The sequence below is a fragment of the Podarcis tiliguerta genome (assembly GCF_965153285.1).
Source record: "Podarcis tiliguerta genome assembly, chromosome: 3".
In the NCBI taxonomy this organism is placed as follows: Eukaryota; Metazoa; Chordata; class Lepidosauria; order Squamata; family Lacertidae; genus Podarcis; species Podarcis tiliguerta.
Window position 1 is genome coordinate 30,573,070 of NC_139536.1, and position 12,065 is coordinate 30,585,134.

A 12,065-nucleotide genomic window follows, 5' to 3' on the forward strand; every position below is an offset into this window, starting at 1 on the left:
ATTAAACTGAGATCAATGAGATTTACTCTCTAATAAATGTGACTTAGGCTATAATCCTATTCATGCTAACACCCACATTCCCTCCCTATTTTTCTCCCACTCTGCTGGCAGAATGTGTCATGCTAGTGGCACAATGTCATTAGGAATTGTGCCAGTTCCCATAGCCCAGAGCTGTCAACCTTTTTGGACATTTAAAGGCAACTTCATGTTTTCCCCCAAACCTCTTTCTAAGAGGGCTGGGTACTTACTTAAAAGAATAAAAAAATGAAAGCTTACAGTCTGGGGCACCTTACCAGAAGCACCAGTGAAAGGCATAGTGGGCACCATGGCACCAGTTGGTGTAGAGTTGGCAACCCCTGCATAGCCCCTCAGCTGGTGGACGTAAAGTACAGGATTGCAGCCTAAATCAAGTCCACATGCCCTTGTTTTCCCTCTGGCTAAGGGCATATGGGCACTATATATTGCTCTGAACTTCAAAAATACCCAGGAAATCAAGCCATGGAACCTCAGCATCTTGTCTAGTGTGATCCTTCGTGTAAGTGCATTAGGAAGCAATGTTGGGCATTTGATATTTGACGGCCAGAGCCAAGCACATATGAACTATTTTAAGTAACATGTTTTTGATTGTACTGAACCTTAGGGTAGAGAGCAATAAGCTCAAATAAATATATTTAAGAATATTTGCATAAGATATGCAGCAGCATGTGTGGATAAAAATTCAATAGTGATAGCCCCCCTTTTTTTAATGAAATAAACATCAGGAAGGACTTTCTGACAGTAAGATGTGTTTGACAGTGGAGTGGTCTCCCTTGGGAGATGGTGGACTCTCCTTCCTTGGAGGTTTTGAAGCAGAGGTTGAATGGCTATCTGTCATTGGGATAACTCAGTTGGTAGAGCATGAGACTCTTATTCTCATGGCCATGGGTTCAAGACCTGCCTCGGGGAAAAGATTCCTGCATTGCAGGGAGTTGGACTAGAAGAGCCTTGGGGTCATTCCAACTCTACAATTCTATGATTCTGTGAAAGAGCATGTAAATCTGTACAATAACTTATCTCATGATTACTATTACTGGATTTATTTTATAGAAATAGTAAAAAGAAAAAGTTTTCTACATCAGAAGAAACTCTCATCATAACTACTGTCCTGAGAGAAGTTAATTTACCCAAGTTTCTTGCTGAAGATGTCCCACTGTTTGAGGACATCCTGACAGATCTTTTCCCAGGGATGAAAGTTCAAAAAGTCAAGCATAGACGACTGCAGGTAATGAAACATGCAAGCAAATGTTTTATGTACAAGGGGAAATTATTAAGCGTTGGGCCTCAGATGAAGGCCTCTATTTATAGAAATCCTTCTATAAATGGGCAAAAGATTCCTGCTCTGTAGGAGGTTGGACTAGATGTCCCTCGTGGTTCCTTCTAACTCTGCAATTCTATGATTTATAGAAATACTTCTGTAAATAAAAATAATATGACCAAGATTGGAATCTTGACCACTTTTTCACTGGAATGGTTTCAGTTACCATCAGGTTGATGGGTCATGATTATCTTTAGCTATAGCTGCCGGGGTGGAGTAGAAGTTGAGACGGACCTAGTCCCTACTTAGTGGTCCAGTATCTATTCTGTTTACATATGAATGTGCCAGGCACAGTATTTTTCCAGGGCATTGTGTGTGCTGAGGTAAGGGAGGTTGGTGACAGCAACAAAAAATGGTGACTTTTTCTACAATGGTAGAATATCAGCTATTATGCTAATATTTACAATCTTGAAGTATCATTGTAATTCTAATTAATTATATACATATTTGATTTTAGAGTGCAATATCTGTTGCAATACAGCATTTATGTTTGCAGACATGGGAAAATCAGATACAGAAAGTTATACAATTTTACAACCAAATTATGGTAAGTTCTGCAAGTCATCACTTTACATGTTTTAATATGATACAGTAGTACATAGTATGTTACACTGCACAAAGTTTTTCAAAGTAAACTTAGATTGCACCAGGAGTGGAGAAGCTGCTACAGATGTTTCAGGACTCCAGCTCCCAGCACCCTCAGCCCACGTGACCAAGGATCAAAGATTATGGAAGATGGAGGCTATTGTTGTTGGCGTCATTCTGTCTCAAGAAACAACGGAGTACACCTCCGAGAGTGAATCCAACCCACTGGAGAATCACAGCACCTGCTGTGGCAGCAGAGACCAGTAACTCGCAACTGCTGCCTCCCACATTGTTTTTGCTGTGCTTGCAGCACTGAAGTGGCATCTCTGGGACACAAAGCTGGGCAGTGTATATGGAAATCCTGGGCTGCCCAGACAACAAGACCCCCTCTCAGCCTCACTGATGTGGTCCAAAGGAATGCAGAGCAATACATTTGGCACCAGCTTGGCTGCAGGAGTTGCTGGAAGGAGGTGCACAAGACCCCATCCAACTGTTTTAGGGATTCCACTCCAGATTTGTTTACTCGTTAGTCTTTTCTTGTTCTCAAGGTGTCCTGCCAGGACGGATTTTTCCTCAGAGTTTACTCCCGAAGTCTTTCTCATGAGTGTGTATAGCCACAAGGCAGCAGAGGTTTATGATCAGAGTTTTCCTTCTCCTTTATGGGCTACCTTCCCAGGTTGATGAGCCCCATCTAGATATGGGGATATTTCAGCAAAAGTGCTGAGGAGGAAAGCAGATTGATACTCCTAGTATGAAAAATATACACATTGTTAGAGCTTTTAATATTTCTCTGCCTGGTAATCTAAACATTTTAGGGAACCTTAATGTTACAGAGCTAATATTTTAAACTGTATTTTCAGGCTTCTGTTGGTATAATGCTAGTAGGCCCTACAGGCGGCGGGAAAACTACCATCAGAACAATTTTAGAAAAAGCCCTGATAATCTTGCCATTGGTAGATACAGAAAGCAATTCAAAACTTGAGGCTGTGTTTCAGGTAAGGTATTTTATTTTAGTCTCTTTTTTATTTTCTGAACCTGTTTCTTTAGTATGTTATTCACGTGCTATTATGCCTAATTTCTAATATGCATTAATGTTGGATCTGAAATATTGGCAAACGAAGAGAGCAATCCCAAAACTAGAGTTGGGCATGCATGGCCCTTGGCCTGATTTAAGAGGGCACCAAAATCATGATGAGATGGGGGGTGAGACACAGTGACAAAAAAAATAGTAATGTGTAAAGTCAGGTTGGCAGCCACCATGCAAAACTGGACAGGAAACTGGGCAGGAAGTGTGAAGTGCACTCACATCTATCCCTGCTCTCCTTTTAGCATAGTGGATTAGAAGGTGGTGACCAAATATGATCTGAGGCTAAAAAAGTAAGCACATTTCAGTTTATAAAAGATTTAAGTATAATATGAAAGAGAGCAACAGCACATTATACCTTAATTAATCTTGGAGATGGAAGAAATATAAGGATCAGTATATGCAAGTATTTCTTATATGGAAAGCAACATAAAGTGTAAAATAATATCAATAAAGCAGTGATTGTATGCAGTGATTAAAATATACCATCTTATAGAATCGTAGAATTGTAGAGTTGGAAGGGGTCCCAAGGGTCATCTAGTCCAACCTCCAGCAATGCAGGAAACTCCACTAAAGCATCCATGACAGATGGCCATCCAACTTCTGCTTAAAAACCTCTAAGGAAGAAGAGTCCACCGCTTCCCAAGGGAGACCATTCCATGGTCGAACAGCTCTTACTGTCAGAAAGTTCTTCCTAATGTCTAGTCAGAATCTCCTTTCTTGTAACTTGAATCCATTGGTTCTAGTCCTACCCTCTAGAGCAGGAGAAAGGAAGGTTTTGTTCCCAGCCCATGCTTGTGTCAGTGGAGCACATATAAGGGTGCCCCGTTCCGTTCTGTTACATGCCGCCCTGCCCCTATTCTGCCCTCTTTCAGGTCTAAAAGGACCTGTATGTCGGAGATTGCACATCAGTTGGACGTGCCTAAAATAGTCACCACCTGTATTGCAAAATGAAATAAAAACATTTTACAAACGTCCTATTGCAAACATCCTGCTGCAAACATCCTGTCTTTGCATAATTCACCATAAGAGCGTTCAAGGTATCAGGAATGAAAGGAAAATACATTGTCACACTTCCATATGAGAGAAATGTAATACATAATGTCAGAGCTGGCTCCGGGTCCCAGCTCACCAAGGACCAACGCTAGCCGATAGTACAGTATCAAAGTCTTTATTGAAGAATAGTCTCCATTTACAAGTCTCAACGTCCCAGCTCTACGTCTGGACTTTAGACCGGCGAAGCTCTGTCTGGGTCTCCGCCCCCTGTGCACCAGCTTAAGACTCTAATCTTACTCCACCTCTTCCTTCTCTCTCTCTTCCTCTGGGTCTTACTACCCCCCGGGGTCTCATTCCTCCTGGACTCTTCTGACGCAGAGCTTGACCCCTCTGACTCCTCCCCCTCTCTTCGGCGGGCTTTAGGACCTGGCTCCCTACCCGGGCTGCCCACCTTGCCGCCCTCCTGTACATTTGAACTTGGCGCGCGCGCGCGTTTAACTTTCCGGATGACCGTTTCCTCGCTCCCTGACGAGGGTGTGGTCACTCCTGCCTCACGTTCTCCCTCTGCCTGCGCGCTCCCTGATCCCGATGCCTTGGACTCCTCCCCCCTACTGCACTCTGGGGGGGACGCTGGTCCGGATTTCCAGCTGCTACTCTCTGAGTCCCCTCTGGCCCCTTCTTCCCGAGGTGTCCCCCTGGGCACTCCCCTTGCCCTGCCCATGGGGGCCCCTTTCTGTGAATCCTCCGAGTCACTGGAGAGACTCAGAGACCTCGGACTACTGTCGTCGCTGACATTTCCTTCAGACTCCTCCCCCTCGCTCTCCGTTTCCTCCCTCTCCTGTGACTCTGCTCCTGAACCCCTGACATCCATCCCCCCCTCGAAGCCCCCCCTTCCCCCCTCCCCTTCCTCCGGCGGGGGTGCTGGGTGCTCCGTCGTTGTGGGGGTGAATGGTGGATACAGTTCGTCCCCCGTGGCGTGCATCCAGTTAGAGAAATCCGGCTCGTCCTCCGTGTCTTCGCCGACCTCGTTCTCCTCTGCTTCCATCTCCGTGCCGCCATGCTCGAACCCAACGTCCTCCCCCATCACGTCCATGTCCCTCTCACCCTCGTTCCCCTCTGGGTCCGTTGCCTGCCAAGGGCCCCTCAGCCACCTCTCCTCTCCTCGATTGTCCCACCAAAACGAGCGGTCTGAGGCAAACCCCGAGGGCGAGCCCTCCGGTGAACGTGTTTCTAATGCTGGTTCTTCGTCCGAGGTGAATCCCTGGAACGTGCTGGTAGAAAGCGTGGGTGTGAAAAGCCAGTCGTCGAAATACTCGGCTGGCATGGGCCTGTGTGGGAACAAGGCATGAAACTCCTCTTTGAGGAGAGGCTCGTCCAGGGCATAGTCCGGCACCCAACTGTTGGCGCTGGCCGGGGTACCTTCCCTTGCGAGAAAATATTCTACTCCCTCTTCCCCCCATCTCGAGTCCAAAATCTCTGTGACCTGGTTGATGGGTTCCCTTCTTGGCGACTCCCTCCTTGGGGGGATCTCCCTATACTGGTCTGGTGCCGTGCCCTGCGCCTGAAATCGGTGAGGTGCTTTGTAGGGCGTGAGCACCGACCTATGGAATACTGGGTGCATTCTGGATCCTTCCGGAAGTGTCAACCGGAAGGCCACCGGATTGATCTGTGCCTCAACTAGGTAAGGTCCTAGCTGCTTATGTCCGAGTTTCTTCTTAGCTAAGGATCTGGTCGGCACTGCGTGGGCCGCTAACCACACCCAGTCTCCCACCTGTATGTCTTCACCAACCCTCCTGTGCTTGTCAGCCTGCAGTTTGTATGCGTGCTTTGCAAGCTCTAACTGCCTCCTAAGCTGCTCGTGGACTTCCTGCAATTCCGCCGCCAAGACTTCCGCTGCCTGTGGCTCCCCCTCTCCCAGTCTCTCTAATCCCGGGAAGGTTCTGGGATGCCTCCCGTTGTTGGCGAAGAACGGCGTCACCCCTGTGGACACGTGCTTCGTGTTGTTGTAAGCGAACTCAGCGAGCGGCAGGTAGTCCACCCATGTCGTCGGCTGTTGATTTGCATAGCATCTCAGGTACTGCTGCATGATGGCGTTGACGCGCTCCGCTTGTCCGTTGGTCTGCGGGTGTCTCGCCGACGCTAGGTTGATCTTGACGTTCAGGAAACCCATCAGCTTCTGCCAGAAGCTCGAAATGAACTGGCGCCCCCTGTCGGACAAGATAGACCGTGGCAGTCCGTGCACCCTGAAGACGTGGTCTATGAACAGTTTGGCGGTCTGTTCTGCCGTGGCCACCTTCGCGCACGGAATGAAGTGGGCCATTTTAGTGAACATGTCCACCACCACTAGCACTGCCGTTTTACCCCTTGAGCTGGGTAAATCCGTGACAAAGTCCAGGGCCACCCTCTCCCACGGTTCGCTCGGGGTCTGCAGCGGTTCGAGCAGTCCCGCCGGAGGTTTGTGCACTGACTTGGCCCTTTGGCAGGTGTCGCACCTCGAGACGTACTCCGCGACTTCCCCCCGCATCTTGGGCCACCAGAAATCTCTGGCAACTAGTTCTGCCGTCTTCTCCTTGCCAAAGTGCCCGGCGGTGGGTGCGTCGTGTAACTGCTGCAGTACTTTCGCCCGGAGGTCGTCTCCCGGTACATAGAGTGCTCCTCTGCGGATGAGCAATCCGTCTCGTACTTGGAACTCGTCGTCCTTCACCGTGCCCTTGTGCACCTCCTCCATCTTGGCTTGTGCGAAGGGGTCCTCCTGCAGTGCTCGACGGACCGCCTCCAAGTCCACGGTTGCTGAAGCGCACGCCCACGCTTTCGGAGCGAAAATGTGCTTGGCCGCTGCTGGTGCCGCCTCTTCGAGGTATTGCGGCTTTCTGGACAGTGCATCCGCCATGATGTTGTCGTCGCCTGGGATGTATTCTATCCTGAAGTCGAAATCCGCAAAAAATTCCGCCCATCTGATGTGCCGCTGGTTCAGGAACCTTGCCGTGCGCCAGTACTCCAGGTTCTTATGATCCGTGCGAACCTGCACTGTGTGTTTGGCCCCGACGAGGAAGTGCCGCCACGCCTTGAATGCTGCATGAATGGCCAGCAACTCCCTGTCCCAGATGGTGTAGTTCTGCTCCGACTTGCTGAGCTTCCTAGAGTAGAAGGCACACGGTCTCCAGTCCCCATGCGGGTCCTCCTGCAACAGTACGGCGCCCACGGCTCTGTCTGAGGCGTCTGTTTCAACCCTCATCGGTTTGCTGGGATTCACATGCAGTAGCTGCCCTTCGGACGAGAAGAGACGCTTAAGGTTCTGAAAGGACTGCTCCGCTTGCTCCGTCCAGATGAACTTCTTCTTCTTAGAGCTGAGCGTGTCGGTAATGGCCGCCGTCTGCATCGCGAACCCCTTGATGAACTTGCGGTAAAAGTTGGCGAACCCCACAAACCGCTGGACCTCCTTCCGATTGCGCGGGCTCTTCCAGTCCAACACTGCGCGAACCTTGGCGCTGTCCATGGCAAGCCCCTTGTCCGACAGCTTGTAGCCCAGGAAATCCACCTCCTTCCTGTCGAACTGGCACTTCTCCAGCTTGGCATACAGCCGATGCTCCTGCAGTCTCTGCAGAACTTCCTTGACGTCACCTTCGTGGGTCTCCTCAGATTCTGAGAATATCAGGATGTCGTCCAAGAAGCAGACGCATGTCTTGTAGAGGAGACCCGCCAGGACGTGATGCATGAAGGCTTGAAAACAGTGGGCGCCATTTTGTAAACCGAAGGGCATAACTCTGTATTCATATGTGCCCAGGGGCGTGAACATGGCAGTCTTCCACTCGTCTCCTTCCCGTATGCGAATCAGGTTGTACGCCCCTCGCAGATCCAATTTTGTAAAAACGCGTCCTTTCCTCACCGTTGCCAGCAGGTCATCTATCTTGGGCATGGGAAAGGCCGTGGGCTTGGTCTTGGCATTTAAGAGCCTGAAATCAACTACAAGCCTCTTTTGGGGCGTGTCCCTTTTCTTCACAAAGAATACAGGACTGCCCCCCGCTGCCTTCGACTCCCGGATGAAACCGCGCTTCAAGTTGAGGTCTATGAACTCCTTGAGCTCCTGCAGCTCGTCCTCAGACATGGAATACAGTTTCCCGGCTGGCAGCGTCGCTCCTGGCAGGAGGTCAATCTTGCAGTCATAGGACCTGTGGGGAGGCAGCTTGTCCGCTTCCTTCTCGCAGAAAACCTCCAAAAACGCTGCGTACTTGCGCGGCACTGCTTGCAGCGTGCCTAATTGTAGCTGCGGGTCGTCCCCTCCTTCTTCCGGGCTAGGAAGGATGCAATGTTCCACGCAATAGGAGGAGCCGAAGGTTAGTTGGCGCTGGTACCACGCCAATGCTGGGCTGTGCCTGTGCAGCCAACTCATGCCCAAGACTACAGGCGTGTCCGACAGGTGGGTGACATTAAAGCTGATGACTTCTCGGTGATTTCCAATCCGCATCACCATTGGTTGCGTTTGTTGCACCACCTGCCCCCCTAACAAGTCTCTGCCATCCACCGTGACAACGTTCAGGGGCAGTGTGGCTGGTAGCAGTGGTATATTGTGCTGCTGAATGAATTCCAGTCCTATAAAGTCAGCGTTACTGCCGGAGTCAATGGTGATCGGCACCTCCACAGTGCGTCCATTGGGCAGTTGGAGAGACGCTGTAAGCTGCACCACTGGTTTGGGTGGGAGGGGGTCTGTGGGTTGCAAAAGTGCTGGGGATTGTTTCATTGACTTGTCTGGCTGGACCCCAGTGCCTCTTCCTCCAGCCAGACTCCGTCGTTTAACTGTTGCTGCGTTTTCAATTGAGCTGCTTCTGCGACTGTTGCCGAGGCTGCAGTGTGCTTGTGGAGCCTCTGGGGACACTCTTTCGCCATGTGTTGAGCACTGTCGCAGATGTAGCACTTCCTGTTCCCTCTAGGAGGCTTCGTTTTGGCTGCTCCCGGTGTTAGGGCTCTGTTAGCTGACTGAGCCCTGGCACCTCCGATCTCCATCGGCTCTTCTCCCCCTCCCTGCGAGGGTGTGGAGTGCGCACGCGCTGCTTCTCTGGGAAAGAAGGGAGGTGCTCTGGCTGGTGTCCTTCCCCAACGCCCTTCTTCCCTATTCCAAGGACGTTCTTCCAGATGCACCCCGATTTCCAGAGCCCTCTGGACTACTTGCTGGGTGCTCCTTGGTCTCTCCCCCCTTCCAATCTCCGCTTTTACATCTGCATTCAACCCCTCCCAAAAGAGGTCTCTGACTGGCGCAGAATCTTTTTCCCACCCCAGGGCATGAACCAATCCGAAAAAGCGTGTATGGTACTGCCTCACGCTGGCTTTGCCTTGTTTAAGTCCATGTATGTCCCTCCTGGCAATATCGACGTCTACCTTTGATAAAAAACATGAGTCCATTGCTTTAATAAAAGCCTTCGCATCTTGGAGCGCTGGATCATTGTCCCTCCATAGATTCCTCAGCCACGTTTTGGCTTCCCCATGCAAATGGGACAAGATAAACCCCACTTTCTCTCTCTCATCTCTAAAGTCTTTGTCAAGTAGATCCAGCGCAAACAGCAGGTCTGCTCTGAAGTTGGGGTACTGCTGCAAACTCCCGTCGAAATGCGATACAAGGCTGCCTCCCCTTCTCCCCAAGCCAATGCCTTCTGCCTTGGATCCCGTTTGCCCCTGTTTAGAAAGCACGTCCAACCTGACCTGGAGATCCCGGCAGGAGGTAACCATTTCCTCCTCTCTCTTCCTGGATGCAATTACCTCCGTGCTGAGTTGTGTCACCGCTTCTTGCAGGGCTTTTATCTGCTCTTCCGTCGTCATCTTGCCTGAGTTTCGTGAGCTCTGTAAGCACCCCTCCTCTGCCCTCGCTGCGTCGACTCACGCGGCGAGGTTCTTGGTGCCAAAACTTTAAAAAGGAGACAGAGCTTACTGTCAGAGCTGGCTCCGGGTCCCAGCTCACCAAGGACCAACGCTAGCCGATAGTACAGTATCAAAGTCTTTATTGAAGAATAGTCTCCATTTACAAGTCTCAACGTCCCAGCTCTACGTCTGGACTTTAGACCGGCGAAGCTCTGTCTGGGTCTCCGCCCCCTGTGCACCAGCTTAAGACTCTAATCTTACTCCACCTCTTCCTTCTCTCTCTCTTCCTCTGGGTCTTACTACCCCCCGGGGTCTCATTCCTCCTGGACTCTTCTGACGCAGAGCTTGACCCCTCTGACTCCTCCCCCTCTCTTCGGCGGGCTTTAGGACCTGGCTCCCTACCCGGGCTGCCCACCTTGCCGCCCTCCTGTACATTTGAACTTGGCGCGCGCGCGCGTTTAACTTTCCGGATGACCGTTTCCTCGCTCCCTGACGAGGGTGTGGTCACTCCTGCCTCACGTTCTCCCTCTGCCTGCGCGCTCCCTGATCCCGATGCCTTGGACTCCTCCCCCCTACTGCACTCTGGGGGGGACGCTGGTCCGGATTTCCAGCTGCTACTCTCTGAGTCCCCTCTGGCCCCTTCTTCCCGAGGTGTCCCCCTGGGCACTCCCCTTGCCCTGCCCATGGGGGCCCCTTTCTGTGAATCCTCCGAGTCACTGGAGAGACTCAGAGACCTCGGACTACTGTCGTCGCTGACATTTCCTTCAGACTCCTCCCCCTCGCTCTCCGTTTCCTCCCTCTCCTGTGACTCTGCTCCTGAACCCCTGACACATAATAATCAAGGAAACAAATTTATTGAGTGGTGCCCACCTCTAACTTTGCTTTGACAAGTGATTGTCAGCAAAAACTGTCCATTTCTGCTGGTTGGCTGTTCAATAGTTATCTATATTCTGGAGGAAGTTTCTGCTCATTCCAGTTTAGTCCAACAGAAGAATCAAATAGCAAGCCAGCCCTGTCTCCTCCTGGTGGGGAGGAGTAACTCTAAAGAATTTTTGAATGTCATCCCCAAAACAGGATATTTATGGTAAGGAAATATCTGTTTTTCTTTCCTTAGAATTCTCCAAAGAAAGGCAAGGTCGACACCTTTGTTATAAACCCAAAGTGTGTTAGTCTTGGTGAACTTTTTGGGCAGACAAATCCTAATACAATGGAGTGGTCAGATGGTCTGTTATCATCAGCAGTTCGAGCGTTTGCCAAACTTTCAACAAAAAAACCTAAAAAGAAAGACATAAGCACTACAAGATCAGAAATGCAGGACTTGTACACTGTGAGTTTAGCGTTTTAGTAACTCTAATTATGTCACTGTTTTATTGCTTTACTTGAACTTTTGTTTCAGGTAGGTAGCCGTGTTGGTCTGACGCAGTCAAAATATATAAAAAATAAAAAATTTGTCCAGTAGCACCTTAGAGACCAACTAAGTTTGTTCTTGGTATAAGCTTTTGTGTGCATACACACTTCTTCACGCTTTTGCACACAACAGCATATACCAAGAACAAACTTAGTTGGTCTCTAAGGTGCTACTGGACAAATTTTTATATACCGTATTTTTTGCTCTATAAGACTCACTTTTTCCCTCCTAAAAAGTAAGGGGAAATGTGTGTGCATCTTATGGAGCGAATGCAGGCTGTGCAGCTATCCCAGAAGCCAGAACAGCAAGAGGGATTGCTGCTTTCACTGCACAGCGATCCCTCTTGCTGTTCTGGCTTCTGAGATTCAGATTTTTCCCCCTTGTTTTCCTCCTCCAAAAACTAGGTGCGTCTTGTGGTCTAGTGCGTCTTATAGAGCGAAAAATACGGTATATTTGAACTTTTGTGTCATGCATATAGATTTGTGAACTACAGGAGTCTCTGCTTAGTTTATTGTTACATCTATCTGGTGTATATCACCTAACCCTACATTTCCTGTTTCTTTCCCTTTATCTTCTTTTTTTATTCAACAGCAAGTAGCATATTGGTTGAAGTTATTGGCACTGCTTGCTTGGGATTAAGGGATTAATTGTCTGTTTCAGACAGTTGCCATTCAACTTGCAAAGGATGATAGTAATGGGCTATCTGACTAGTACTTTAGATCGCTTTAAAGGGTGATTAGACAAATACATAGAGAATAAGACTAGTTAATCATGATGACTAATATCTC

General features: G+C 49.4%; 1 protein-coding gene across 2 annotated transcripts in view; it reads left to right on the forward strand.

The window, feature by feature from the left end:
• The window catches only part of DNAH14 (dynein axonemal heavy chain 14), a 126,794-nt gene that overhangs the window by 48,964 nt on the left and 65,765 nt on the right, over positions 1-12,065 (forward strand). For both annotated transcript variants that reach the window (XM_083434374.1, XM_083434375.1), the window contains exons 36-39: positions 1,087-1,261; positions 1,812-1,901; positions 2,800-2,934; positions 10,984-11,196. In XM_083434374.1, coding sequence (XP_083290500.1) covers positions 1,087-1,261; positions 1,812-1,901; positions 2,800-2,934; positions 10,984-11,196 — 613 coding nt within the window. The remainder of the gene's footprint in view (positions 1-1,086; positions 1,262-1,811; positions 1,902-2,799; positions 2,935-10,983; positions 11,197-12,065) is intronic.